Source organism: Rhinatrema bivittatum, chromosome 4 (assembly GCF_901001135.1).
Source record: "Rhinatrema bivittatum chromosome 4, aRhiBiv1.1, whole genome shotgun sequence".
NCBI classification, from domain to species: domain Eukaryota; kingdom Metazoa; phylum Chordata; class Amphibia; order Gymnophiona; family Rhinatrematidae; genus Rhinatrema; species Rhinatrema bivittatum.
The window spans coordinates 167605542-167619548 of record NC_042618.1 but is presented as its reverse complement, the minus strand read 5'-3'; the positions used below and the strand labels follow the sequence as shown (position 1 = coordinate 167619548).

Genomic DNA, 14007 nt, shown 5'->3' with positions numbered 1-14007 from the left:
GGGCAAGGGGCGATCGGTAGTTTACTGCTGCTTCTTTGGGTTTCCAGCTTAATAAGCAGAACCTGCCCTGGCTGAAGCCACCTGGCACCACAAGCATTCCATTAACGGCAGGCCAGGGCCCTTTGGAGCCAGCCAGTAGGTGTCCGGGCTGTAGCTCTCTCTCTCTCTCTCACTTCAGGGCTGTAAAAGCTCCTGCCAGCCTGAGGAGAGCAGCAGCTGAGACTGGAGATCTAACCTGGGGATCCCGTACGGTGGCACTGCCGCTGGACCGTTGGCGAGCCCCCTATTTTCTTGCCTTACGAAGGAAAGCAGAGAAAGACCCAAAACCTGGAAAGTGATTCATTTTTATTTGCCAGAGTCTGAAGAAGGAACATAACGTGCAAGCTCTCAACATGATACAGCTCTTGTTGGCTTTCTGATGACTGATTCTCAGGCTGTGATGCTCATAATTATCTGAGGTAGAAAGCACCCGGGGACCAGGCTTTAAGTGGCCCCCAGCTAGCTGGGTCATGAAGCTCCACCATTGGCAAGAGTAACATCAGCTGGATGGCTGCAGCACACCCTAATGCCCTCCTCTTCCGTTCAAGTGCAGGAGGCGTGAAGGGATGGAGTCCAGAAACTGGGTTCAATTAATCGGGTGCAGTTACTCGGTGTCCCCTCTGTGGAACAAGGGCATTCTCGAGTGTTGTTTGTCTGTTGCACTGACACCGAGTGGAGTCCAGACTTGAGGTGTGTCTATCTCGTCCGTGGCTGAGAACGGCACAGCCGCCACCCCCTCCGCCGTCCCATGTGACTCTCGGTGGTCTTTCTGTCGGTGTCTCAGTGTGCATGGATTACTTGCACCTGTAGAAAATAAAATAGTTATTCATTCAACCCATGTAAAAAAGGAGAAAAGAAAGGACCACAGAACTGGGATCTGGAGCAGAGACCTTTAAACCTAATTCTCCGCAAGGAACCTGGGAATCATTTTTCCATTGGTATCAGAGCCTGCAAGGAGTCCTAGAATTAGAGTTCAGTAGCTGGGTAAGGAAGGTGTGCAGAGAAACTCCGGAGATAGCCCTGTAAGGAGGAGGGGGGGGGGGGGGTAGCTGGGATCTCTGATTCTTGCTGGTGTAAGATCTTCCTGTATGAGTGGCCTTATGCCTGAAAAAGAAGGAATTTTTGGGAACCTCAGGCGAAAGAGAAATTAACTCAGTCTATGCCTGTTGGGGATGGCGTTGTGATTTGCACCGTGGGGGTGGGGCTTCCAGTGCTGTGAATTGCACTGTGGGGGACAGTGTTATGATTTGCAGGGGGGGTGGGACTTCCAGTGCTGTGATTTGCACTGTGGGGGTGGGGCTTCCAGTGCTGTGAATTGCACTGTGGGGGTGGGACTTCCAGTGCTGGGATTTGCACTGTGTGGGACAGTGTTATGATTTGCATGTGTGGGGGGGGGGGCTTCCAGTGCTGGGATTTGCACTGTGTGGGACAGTGTTATGATTTGCATGTGGGGGGGTGGGGCTTCCAGTGCTGTGAATTGCATTGTGGGGGACAGTGTTATGATTTGCAGAGGGGGTGGGGCTTCCAGTGCTGTGATTTGCACTGTGGGGGTGGGGCTTCCAGTGCTGGGATTTGCACTGTGGGGGACAGTGTTATGATTTATATGTGGGGCAGGGGGGGTGGGGCTTCCAGTGCTGGGCAGATCCACTCAGTTAATATTAGGGCTAACAGCAGCCAGAGCAGGTGTTCAAGCCATTTCATATTGTAGCAGACGTACCTATTAGCTTTTCCATGCCTGACCAGGTGCTTCTCTGTCCGTCCACCCCCATGCATTTATCAGGTTTGCACTGGGTGATCACATCTAATTTATCCTATGTGGCCAGCCTGCCCTTTCTCAGTTTATTACACTTCTGCAGCTCCAGGGCTTTCCTCCTCTCCTTGTGAGGCGAAGTGTCGGGCAGCTTCAGTGATGGGGCAGAGGGCAGGATTACTGCTTAGTGCAGAAATAAAGATCCTCATACAAGCTGTACAGGCCTGGATTTGTCAATAGGCCTGTAGGCCTATTCCTAGGGATGCAAAAATCTGGGGGGGTCGGCAGGCTGTCTGAAGATTTGCTGCCTTTCAGCTATGCTGAATCTCACTCAGCCAGGGCCGGTGCTTCCATTAGGCAAACTAGGTGGTTGCCTAGAGCAGCAAAATGTGTGTGGGGAGGGGGGGGGAATCCAGTCAGTTCGAGGCCCAAAGGGCTGTCGCTGATAGGAGGAAGTGCTGTACTGGAGGGAAGTTGGGGGAGGGGGCTGCATGACCGAAGGGAAGCCTAGGGGGCCGAATACCCTTGCACCAGCCTTGCACTCAGCAGAGAACAGCACTTTGTTTCCTGAGCCAGCCTCCCCCCCCCCCCGGCAGCATGCAGGGGACGGGAGAGGAGGGGGGAGTGAACCTGCAGCAAACAGAGCAATGGAGGGAATCATTTTGGGGAGATTAGGAGGGGCTGAATAGAGATCATTGCAGTGTGGGGAAAGAGGCTGGGGGATGAGAGTGGGATCGACAGGGACGTGAACATCTCCGTGACAGAGAGAGGGAAATAGGGGTAGGGGGCACTGCTTGCGTGCATGAGAGAGAAGGGACTGGTGCCAAGTGTGTATGTGAATGTCATATTGGTAGGGACCTGCATTTTCAGTTTTTATGGTTCTTTTTTTTTTTTTTTCGGAGAACTGATCAGGGTTTATTATGATAAGAATAAGAACAGGGGAAAATCGGTTGAAAAAAATAACCCATAATTTTTCTAGGTAAATATGGGAATTTATTTTGCTGGACCGAAGCCAGGATTCTCCCAGTCACCCACTCTTTACCCCTTCCTCTGCCTAGCATGCCCCTCTTGCTGCCCCCCACCCCTCACCACCGAGAATCTCTCTCTCCTACCCCCCGACCCCTCCCTGCACTGCAACGTCATTCATTCTTCCTGATGGGGGCTCCAGGCGTCTCCTCTCTCCTTCGGTAGTTTGCTTACTGAGGCTGCCTCACGCTGCAAGACTGCACTCCTGCTTTTGTACAGGGCCAGGGAGCCTGCTGGAAAGGGCTCGCAGTGGACAGGACCTGCTTCAAACGCATTCGCGGCACCAGGCAGCAGGCACTTTGGCTGCTTAGAGGTTGAGGCGGCAGAACTTGAACCACAGCATGGGCTCAGCGGCTGGCAGCCTTGAAACACCATATCTGCAGCAGCTTTTAAATCAGCCTAAAATTAGGGTGAAAATCAGTTTAAACCGATTGTCACCTTTGGAAAAATCTGGGAATTTATGGCTGAAAATCAATTTAAACTGAAAATGAAGGACCCTACACGTTGGGTGGGATGTTAGAGAGGGATGCAAGGAGGAGCAGAACCGGAGCATGGTAGGAACCCCTCCCTAACCACTGCAATTCAAACCCTCCTTCCCTTGATCTTGGATTCTATCCCCTTCTTCCTTCCTTCCTTCCTCTCCCTTCTTCCCAGATCCTGGAACCCACTCCCCAATCCTTCCTAGTCCATCTTCAATCCAAGAAACCTCCCCCTCTTTCCCTCTCTCTCCCCCTCCTCTTCCCCATCTCCCATCCCCCCATCTCCAGTCTTCTTTCCTTTTCCGCCTTTCTCCTCACCCCCATTCCTGATCCTCCTCCCTTCCTCTCTCCAGTCATAAAGTCTCTTCCCTGTACTGATACTTGCAATCACCTTTCATCACCAATAGAAATAAAATGAATTATATCAATTATCTATTTATTCTAATAAATATGCTGTAAAACAAATGTATTTTTATAATGTAATATAAAAAATGGAAATGTTTGCCAATTTGCTTCAGAACTTTTACATTTTTTGCCACAGAATCTATCCCTGCGCTGCCACAGGAAACTAGAGAATTGAGCTTTACACTTTCTGCTCCCTGTTGCTCTATCAACAGTGCCTGGGGAGCCAAAATCCGAAATAGGTCTCTGAAGCCGTGGCTGAAACCTGAGTAACTTCATACATTTGTGAAGAGTTTTGGAGAGCTCTGCTCTCTTCACCCGCACAGTGCACGGCTGAAAGCTCCTCAGAGATGTATTGAATTAGCTCGGTAAGCTGGCTGGCCTGTAGGCTCATGGAAGTGGCCTAAGGCTGCAGGCACGCGGCTTTATTGCTTGTCACAGGAAATAGGAGGTGTCAATTGGGGTCCACAGCAGCTGAGAATAGGATGGCACCCTGCCCTGGGTCACTGTCTCCCCACTAATTCCCCTACTTTGGCTTTGTGTAATCCGAATCCAGGCAGGAATACTCTCGCCTGGGACTGGGGACCCCATAGGAGCTGCTAGCGGAGGGGGATGGAGTCGCCAGAGGGTTCATGGGTGAGGGAGATCACCAGCACTGATGCTCTCCTGCCCACAGGGGCCAATGCAATAAAGACGGGTGGTAAAACGGGCGCTCGTATCGAGCTACCGTTTTCCTGACGCGTGCACAGCCACCCCTGCCGGGCACCCGATTTTATATTAAAATGAGCTGGTGCGGTAAAAAGGACAGGTTGGCGATAAATCGTGCGTCCCTGGCGCCGAAAAGCATTGGGCTCCCAGGAAATGTGGCTGTGTGCCCACTGCATCGGCTCCAGAATGAGGAAATCTAGCCCTTGGTTAAATTTCTGTTCATAAAAAGTGTTAGGCAGGCAAAAGTACGCATATATTTAGGAGAAGGAAAAAAAAAAAAGAAGAACATAAGTCAGGCACGTTAAACGGCATGTTGCACATTTTTTTTTAGAACCATTTAAGAAAACACGGAACACAAACCTTAAGCATTGTCCAATCAATATTTTAGTTGTCTCACCCAGTTCATGCTGTACATATTAAAAATACAATGTACACACATGCATTTAATACATGCCTAATGCATGCCACCAGAACACTTCTGTGGACAAGTCTGATCTTCCATTTACCTGCACAGACAGCTGACTTATGCAGGTTAACATGAGCCCTTGACTCACGAAATGACTTAACGCCAGTTCTGGGGCTGGAGTTGCCACGGTAACAAGTGTGCATTGGGCGCTGGGGAATTTTCTGCATCAGGGGGGCAAAAGCTAATAGCCTCATCTACATGGAATTTACTTACATGTGATGAGCACTATTGGCTAAGCAGTTTTTTTGGGCACACGTTTTGGACGTGCTAATCCCCTTATTGCATCAGATGTTAGTGAAGCGCGTCCAAAACCCATGTCGCAATGCGTTTAGCTGTGCCCTAGGCTGGGCAAACTTTACTGCATCGGCCCCACAGAGTATTAACAATTGTAACAGAATTGTCTTGGTAACTATTGCTTTGTCGCAGCTGAAGGGTGGGTGGGCTTCCCAAGCTTGAGGGTGTGTATTGTGCAATTTAAAAGACTGACCCTGAACAAGATCAGGCCAAACTAGTGCCACTCTGATGACAATTATTATTCAGATATCACCTTATACCTTCTTGCTTTTCTCTTTCTGCTTACTGATGTGCCGATGAGACCAATTAGGAAAATCAGGAGTAGGACACCCGTAATTGAGCCTAATACGATCACCACAATGAATCCGACCTGAGATTGACTTGGTGACGGAGTTACTCCTGGAATGCAAAGGAAATCGACAGGTTAGGGAGATAAAGTGGATCCCAGGTTAGAGATTAAAGGACAGAGCTGGGACTAGCACCCGGGGCCTGATGTCCCAGGTCTTTTTCTCTCTGTTAGATCTCTCCACCTTCTCTTTCTCCCCATCTTTTCTCCTCCTAGAGCCATCTTCATGTTTCTCCCGTTTGTGAACCTAATTTTGGGAATGCAGTACCCAGCAGTGTGGGCAGATATGCTTCCCCCATCCTCCCATTCACCTGCTCCCTTCCCTGCTAAACCAAGAATGGACAGTGTAGCCGTGGATGTGGCTGAACCGAAACACTGAAGGAGCCCCACAGTTGAGATCAGAGCAAACACCTGAAAGAATCTCAGTTTCCCGACTCTGTCACACTGGCACGATTGCAAAATTGGATAGACAACTGATCCCATAGCTATCTTTCAAAATATAAAGAGCTCCTGTCCATATCTGTGTGTGGCAAACCCCAGATGTCACTGTCCCTGCATAGAACCCACTATTAAGGAGCCATCCATCTCCCTCAGCCCCTCCCACCTGGAGAGCTATGGTTGGATGCCTCAATATTATTTAGCCCAGCTATTTTAGGACACTTTGGGATCAGTTTGAGAAAGCATTGAAAGAGTCAGGATGTCTACATTTCACACTCTGGTGAGGCCTCCCAGCTTCACCTGATGGAGTTTCATTTAGAAGTGACTCCTCATCGTGCACTCCCTGCACTCCTACTAATTTACAAAAAAGAGAGATTTTTACGCCTTATACCCTTTTGGGGCAAAATGTCTCTCAAAGGAGGGCCAAAGACCTTTGAGCCCACTCTAAGCCTTAGGTGGGAAGCACCGGTGATGGATCCTGCTGTGAGAGACAGAGAGGGCAGAAGATGAATCCAGTTTAAATTTAAGAAGTGTTTTTTGGATCTGAACAGAGTGGGGAGGTTTTTGGATCCCCCTCCTCATAGGGATTGCAGTGCTGAGGTAGCCTGATCCCACTTTTCCCCACGAGAAGTCCCCCCAGAAATATCAACTAAGGATGAAAGAACGAGATCGGGAGACCCCAACTGGATCTCCAGCCATGGTATCAAGACGGGTTGGGTGTCTGAGGAGATGACCTAAGGTAGGGCTTTTTGCTTGAAGTTGGGGACCCTTCCACTAGGATTCTGATAGCCGCTGGGTGAGCTTTGTGCAGTAAATATCACCAGGGGGCTCTACCCAGATGCCGGAATAAAAGGGCATCTGGTGTGATGTAACTTCAACATTATTGACAAATGGTCTTTAATTTATGACTACTGATCAGTAAACTTTATGTTAACACCCAGACCCTGGTCCTGTCTGATTTGTCACAGCCTCTCACCTCATGAGATGCACCTACAGTCTACACCATGGTGCAGGCCATAAGCGAGAACTTTGCCTCATAAAAATAATCCCCCATCCAGGATTCTCCCAGGGTTAAGATTAAAAATGAGAGTAGCCCCGAAGAAACAAATATGTTTGTGTGCCCTTGGAGTTAAAACCCCATTAAAGATTACATGTGACACAGGAGGATCTCTGTGCTGTGCAAGCTTTGATTTGTTTTAGTGGTTCAACATGAGAATTGGCTAAAGATGAGCTTTCGAGGTCACCTGAGTCATAAGAAGGAACCTAATGGCAGAAATATCAGCCTGTTCCTTCCATTCCTTTCATATCTCACTGCCAAGCTTTGAAATAATCTAAACAGCTACCAAAATTAGTGAGACTATTGCCAGAGAATATTTAGCTGCCTTGGACCCAGGGCTGCAACATGCCTATGGCCAAAGTGGCCGAGGCTGTAGGTGCCAACTGTATGCTGTCAGGAGCACCGTGGAACCCTCTGGCCATGGTGCTAATTACAGAGGGGAAAAATGTGAATGAGTGACAGCATGTGTGTGTGTTTGTGTGGGAGAGAGAGAGAGAGAGAGAGGATAAAGTGCACCATATCCCCTTACTCTCCCCCTGCTAATCCATGACAATCTCAGGGCATCTAGAAATCAAAAGTTCCCAGGAATGGACAGCAGGGGATTTTTTTTATCCTTATTAGTTTTAATTATTGGGTATTATTTGATTTTTCTGTTTTGAAATATTTTATTGGTGTTTGGAAAATTTTTATATAAGTTTCTAATTATTGGATATTCTCTTTGTTGACTGTTTTGAATTATTTTTATTGGTATGATTTTACTATTATTGATATTTATATTTCTTGATTTTATTATTTGATATTTTATAAGGAATGGTGATGTTTCTGTTTTTCCTTTGTTGCACTGCATAGAGAATCTGGCAGTTTCCAGTTCAGTTTTTGCCTGTACTTTTCTTTTCATATTTTATGGTCTCTTTGTTCTATATTTGAGGGTCTGTCTGTGTTTTGCACAAGTGACTGAAGTGTGTAGTTTCTCTGTAGGAATCTATAGCAGCTTGGCTTGTTCTGTTTTCCTACTAGGAGGTGTATTAGTGTTTTAGGGCCTGCACATTTGCAGTATGGTCTTTTCATAGATAAGGTGGTTGCTGTTTGAGTGCTGACAGTTAACACTGTTTTGATATGGAAGGCTTATTATATTGTCACTGTACATCCCTTTTCTTGTGACTTTCTGAGGGCCAAGCCTACACCCAGGTTACAGTAGACCTAATACTATACGGTTTCCAATTTCCTTTTTGTATTTTTGCAGCGTTTTCTGGTTGACACCAAAGCAATGCATGTAAATGTAATCTACATGTTGCAAGTGATAGTTTTACATCAGGAGACTGAATATCCTTTTTCATGTAAAATCATTTTTAAAGCTGTGTGGGGAGGGGGTGTAAGGCTGTAAGTTTCATCTAGGTCACCTAATACCTTTGCCCCAGCCCTGGGCATTGCTGTACACAAAAGAGCAACGGCAGACCAGAAGCTTCTCTTCTGCTGCCCCTATGCACCTTCTCTCTGTGACAGTGCAGCCTCCAGGGGATTGAAAGCTGGTTGGCCAACGTTTCCGGGTGCAGATCATGTGATACATGAGATCATCAGCAGGAAGCGCCTGCCCCCCGAGGTATGAACCTGCTAGTGGTTGTGCTGCTGCAGCATGGAAGCTGCCGCACAAATTTAATGAAGATATGAGTGCAGGATTAGGTAGGCAAATACTGGGGAGCAAGTGGTAAATTTGCAAAAAAGGAGGGAAGAAAGGCAGTGGGCACATACTGTTGAAGGGGAAGGGGGGAGGCAGGCAGGGGGTAATGGACATAAGGACATAAGAAATTGCCATGCTGGGTCAGACCAAGGGTCCATCAAGCCCAACATCCTGTTTCCAACAGTGGCCAATCCAGGCCACTAGAACCTGGCAAGTACCCAAAAACTAAGAAGATCCCATGCTACTGATGCAATTAATAGCAGTGGCTATTCCCTAAGTAAACTTGATTAATAGCCGTTCATGGACTTCTCCTCCAAGAACTTATCCAAACCTTTTTTAACCCAGCTACACTAACTGCACTAACCACATCCTCTGGCAACAAAATCCAGAGCTTTATTGTGCGTTGAGTGAAAAAGAATTTTCTCCGATTAGTCTTAAATGTGCTACTTGTTAACTTCATGGAATGCCCCTAGTCCTTCTATTATCCGAAAGTGTAAATAACCGAGTCACATCTACTCGTTCAAGTCCTCTCATGATCTTAAAGACCTCTATCATATCCCCCCTCAGCCGTCTCTTCTCCAAGCTGAACAGCCCTAACCTCTTCAGCCTTTCCTCATAGGGAAGCTGTTCCATCCCCTTTATCATTTTGGTGGTCCTTCTCTGTACCTTCTCCATCATAACTATATCTTTTTTGAGATGCGGCGACCAGAACTGTACACAGTATTCAAGGTGCGGTCTCACCATGGAGCGATACAGAGGCAAAGTGGAGGGAGATGTGGGGTGGATGCTGGGGAAGAAGAAGAGTTTGCTGGCTAAGCGGAAAGAGGCGGGTAGCAGATTTTTTTTTTTTTGTTAATTTTTTTTCCAACATATCTTTATTGTGGAATACTGCATCGATACAAGGTAATCAAGCCTAGAATATAACCAACTCTGTGCAGCACCCCTTACCAGCTTATTTGTTAATCTTATGTATTTGATTTATATTCCACCTGCCCGGCACTTCAGAGCAGATTGAGTTCAGGTACTGTGGGGAAGAGAGTGAGGGAAATGGAGGGCTGGTGGAGGAAAGGGGAAAATGCGTGGAGGGATGCGATCTGTGGTGGGGAACGAGTGCTAGGGAACAAGCCTGGGGAGAAGGTACTAAGAACAAGAGTTGCTGCAGGAGGATAAGCCTGGTAGAGTGGGGGGAGTGCTGGGATCCAGTGGAGATGGAGTTAATGCTGGGGAGGGAAGGGAGATGAGAAGAGGGAGAATGTTGGTGGTCTGTCCTCGAAAGAGTGGGGAAAATGCTGGGATCCTTCCTCCCCCTCCCCAGTCCACAGGAGGGTGACCAGGGCTTGAAAGTTCCCAGGTTTCCAGTTTATCTGCACGTTTCTGTTTCTAATTTATGATCTCTTATTCTGAATTTGGCGAGAACCTGGGCATCTTCTGCGTGTGTGACAGAAGTGAAGGATTTTGCTAGTGTTTCGTTTCAGAGTAGGGATCTGAGGTGCTGCTTGTTCTGATTTCCCAGTTGGAGGTGCATAGGGGTTCTACGGCCCCCTTGCTATGTTTGCACTGCTGCATTTTCGCAGGAAGGGTTGTTCCTTGCGAGTCCTGGGTGTTCGTGCTGTTATGGTATTGCAGATTTGCTACAAAGGTTCTAAGTGTGTTGGGTTTTTTTTTACCGGGTTTTGTGTTGCATCACAATGTGCCTGGTAGTGGAGGGAGATTGCTTTGTTGTTAATGAGATTTAGAACCTAGTTAATTTACTATAATAAAAATTGCAGGCTTCAACAAAAGTGATAAAAGCATGCTCATGGAAGCCAGTACTTCCATTGAAAAAGGCTTTCAGGAGCACTTGGCTTACAATCTGATCATCACTTGGCAAAAACACAGTTCTTTAACTTTTGAAATAGCTAGTTTTAAAAATATTTGGATATTTCTACTTATTGTCTTTTAAAATCATATATTTTTGTCACATACAAAAATTACCTATTCAAAATTGTTGATGGTGATTTTGGTAACCGTAAACTGAAAATCCTCAGTAAAATCCCCACAAAGTAACACATTCCCCTGTGAGTCTCACCCTTTATACCCATGATAGATCGTGGGTGAAATCATCATGGTTTAAAGACAAACACTCCTTTCTCAACCGCTACTTCTTAACTAGGCAGAGATTATTAATCAGTTGGGTAGAGGTTACGGATTACATCTATACTGATATAAGGGTCACATTTTGGGACCAGGGTCCACCTTATGTTTATTATAGATTATAAATAATGTTTTACATTTTAAAAACAAATATGTACATAAAGAGGAATATGTAATAAAGAAGGTTCTCATTCTGTTTTTAAATAAGAGTTTTTCTTTAATTCACAATACCGCTGTTTTATTCCCGTGCTTGGGGTCACAGAGTATTTCAGGTTTATAGTCCTTTAACACGATTGATCGTGTTTTGCCAAGGGGCTGAGTTGGGAGGAACCAACGAAACAATCTGCTGATTTGTACTTTTAACCTGTGCACTATTTGCTTCCTTGTAGATATGTACTTATGAACTGAAATAAAAAACTTTCAAAAAAATACAAATTCTAAATTAGAACAAGGGCAACTACATAGAAGTGATTTATACAAATATTTAAAGTTTACATACCAATTTGTGACAAGCATTGGAATGAAACAGTGGTTTTGTGAGTTAAAAAAAAAAAAGACTCATTTAAAAATAGAACAAGACAAACTTCTTTATAAATTACACATTCTTCTTTATGTGTATATTTCTGCATACGTAATGTTTATCTACTTCACCTCCCATTTATGCAAAAACAAATATTTAACAGAGTCTCCCAGCCTGTGGTGTCGTGTGTTATGTAATGGATGAGGGCACAGTTTTTCATTTGGGCCATAGGTGCCAAACTGCATGGCTCTAGCTCTGTATGTGGCCTTGCTGGACAGTACTTGTTCGCCACCAGCCTGCAGGCATCAATATGGTTGATTTCTGGGACATTGTAGCCTGCGGTATTTCTTCCTTTTTATCTACCCCTTGTTTTCTCCTTATCGCCTCCCCCCTTGCCTCTGTCTTGAAGCAGTGAAGGGTGGGTTGTTTGCAATACAGCAACCTCCCAACACTGCTTCTACCACTGTCCTCTATCCCCGTCCTGTGCATGCTGACATTCTGCCCCAGGACTGGTTTCCACCGCCTCTGCTGGGAGGTTATCCCAACAACCAACAACCATTCAAAAGGGAACTTCTCGTTATGTGGATTCTTTTGTGCGGTAGCTAGCGTAGCGTCAGCCTTTAAATTGGCTTGACTCTATGTGCTAGCTTCCGCGTTTTTATTCTTTATTTTGTTTGAAAATCACTTTTTTTGTTTCTATTTTTTCTATAAATGTTTAAGAATAGTGCTTCATGGCGCTCCCATTTTTTCTATAAATGTTTAAGAAAAGTGCTTCATGGCGCTCCCGTTTATGCAGGCTGACCCGGTTTCAATGGTAAATCTTTATCTTAAGGTCGCACTTAGCTTAATATGTATCTATTGCCGCTGCTGACCGGGGTCCGCTGCTGGCAAGCAGAAGCGGACCCCGATCAGCAACGGCAATAGATACATATTAAGCTAAGTGCGACCTTAAGATAAAGATTTACCATTGAAACCGGGTCAGCCTGCATAAACGGGAGCGCCATGAAGCACTATTCTTAAACATTTATAGAAAAAATGGGAGCGCCATGAAGCACTATTCTTAAACATTTATAGAAAAAATAGAAACAAAAAAAAGTGATTTTCAAACAAAATAAAGAATAAAAACGCGGAAGCTAGCACATAGAGTCAAGCCAATTTAAAGGCTGACGCTACGCTAGCTACCGCACAAAAGAAACCACATAACGAGAAGTTCCCTTTTGAATGGTTGTTGGTTGTTGAGTATAATAGACAAGGGAACGAGGTTGGTTATAGATGATTGGGAGGTTATCCCAGGCATCCACCACCCTCTCAGGAAAGAAGTATTTTCTCATGTTTCCTCTGAACCTTCCTCCTTGCAATTTCAGATTATGACCCCCTTGACCTTGAAATGCATTTTTCTATAGAATATTTTCCTATCCTGTGATTTATTGAAACCTGCCAAATATTTTAATGTTTCTCTCAAATTCCCACTTCCCTTCCTTCCTTCACTGAGTTTAATTGAAGTATCTCAAATCTTTGAGTTGCAGCCCTGTATCATTTTAACAGCCCTTCTTGGAATCGAAACCCTCCCCTCAGTGTCCTTATGAAGGTGCGGATTACAAAACAGGTGGGGTCTCAATAATGACCTATACAAGGGAAATGCTACCTCCCTTTGCCTGTTTATGCAACTCAGCTTTCCTCGTTACTCTGTTACACTGAATGGTTCCCTTGAGGTCACCTGAGATGGTTACTTCAAGATCTCTCCTTTAAATATTTCCTGTCCTGTTCCTTCTAAATGAAACGTAGTAGCGGATTTTTGCGCCGCAGATATTGATGTAGTAATAATCAACATTATGGCACTGCAAAGTTATCACATCAACAATTACGGAGACTTTAGTGTAAATGAATTTGGGCAGAGCCTGGCTGGGCCTCACCGTCCCCCTCTGCCATCTATGAATTGGAGGCAGTAGAGTTGGCCCTGTGAGGTAGTAGTAGCTGCAGTGTGGACAGTGCCCACCTGGGGGAGCTCTAATACCAGGTTGAGCTGTGCCTTAGCACCCTGAACACCGCGGCAGAGCTGTTACACAGGAGAGCCCAAGCTTTGCCCAGGGTCTGCAGGCTAGACAGAAGTAGTACATGAGGAGTGACTTACCGGGCAATGTCGAGGTCTCCGCTGTGAAAAAAAAAGTAAAAATAGACCAGTTAATTCACAAACTGAATAGAAATCACTCCTATCTAATGTATCCTTATCTCTGAATCATATCTGAATGTATCCATTACTCTATGTAATCAGCCTTGGGCCTATCTTTAGGAGAAGGCAGACTATCAAATGCTTACAAATAAAATAAATAAATAGGACTTGGGATGTAAATCGTTTAAATAAACAAATAAATAAATAAATGCATGTCAGCTTCCATTTATCCAGTCCTTACTCTTCAGCCTGCTCAGTCACTAGTGTGGAAGAATTTGTTATCATGGGAATATTCTTATATTTTTGAATCCACTTCCTTCTATGGCCGCCTTTGGCCTGAAAGGGCTACACAGAAGAACTGCGCAAAAGTCCCCTCTGCACTTCTTCCACGAAGTTTTGTTTGCCGAATTATTTTCTGTGAATTATTTTTTCCCCTTGCTAGAAGCTGCAGAAAATTAAATCCGTGGGCGCAGGGTACTGGCAGCGCAAGGGACGTGTGGG

General features: G+C 45.6%; 1 protein-coding gene across 2 annotated transcripts in view; it reads right to left on the bottom strand.

Annotated features, from left to right (window-relative positions):
* Positions 1–330: 330 nt before the first annotated feature.
* Positions 331–14007, bottom strand: part of ENPP7 (ectonucleotide pyrophosphatase/phosphodiesterase 7) — a 107652-nt gene continuing 93975 nt past the window's right edge. The window contains exons 7-9 of one of the 2 annotated variants that reach the window (XM_029599171.1): positions 13468–13488; positions 5425–5563; positions 331–843 (exon numbers count right to left, since the gene is read on the bottom strand). In XM_029599171.1, coding sequence (XP_029455031.1) covers positions 834–843; positions 5425–5563; positions 13468–13488 — 170 coding nt within the window. In that variant the 3' untranslated portion in view covers positions 331–833. The remainder of the gene's footprint in view (positions 844–5424; positions 5564–13467; positions 13489–14007) is intronic. The other variant, XM_029599174.1, reaches the window with a different exon arrangement.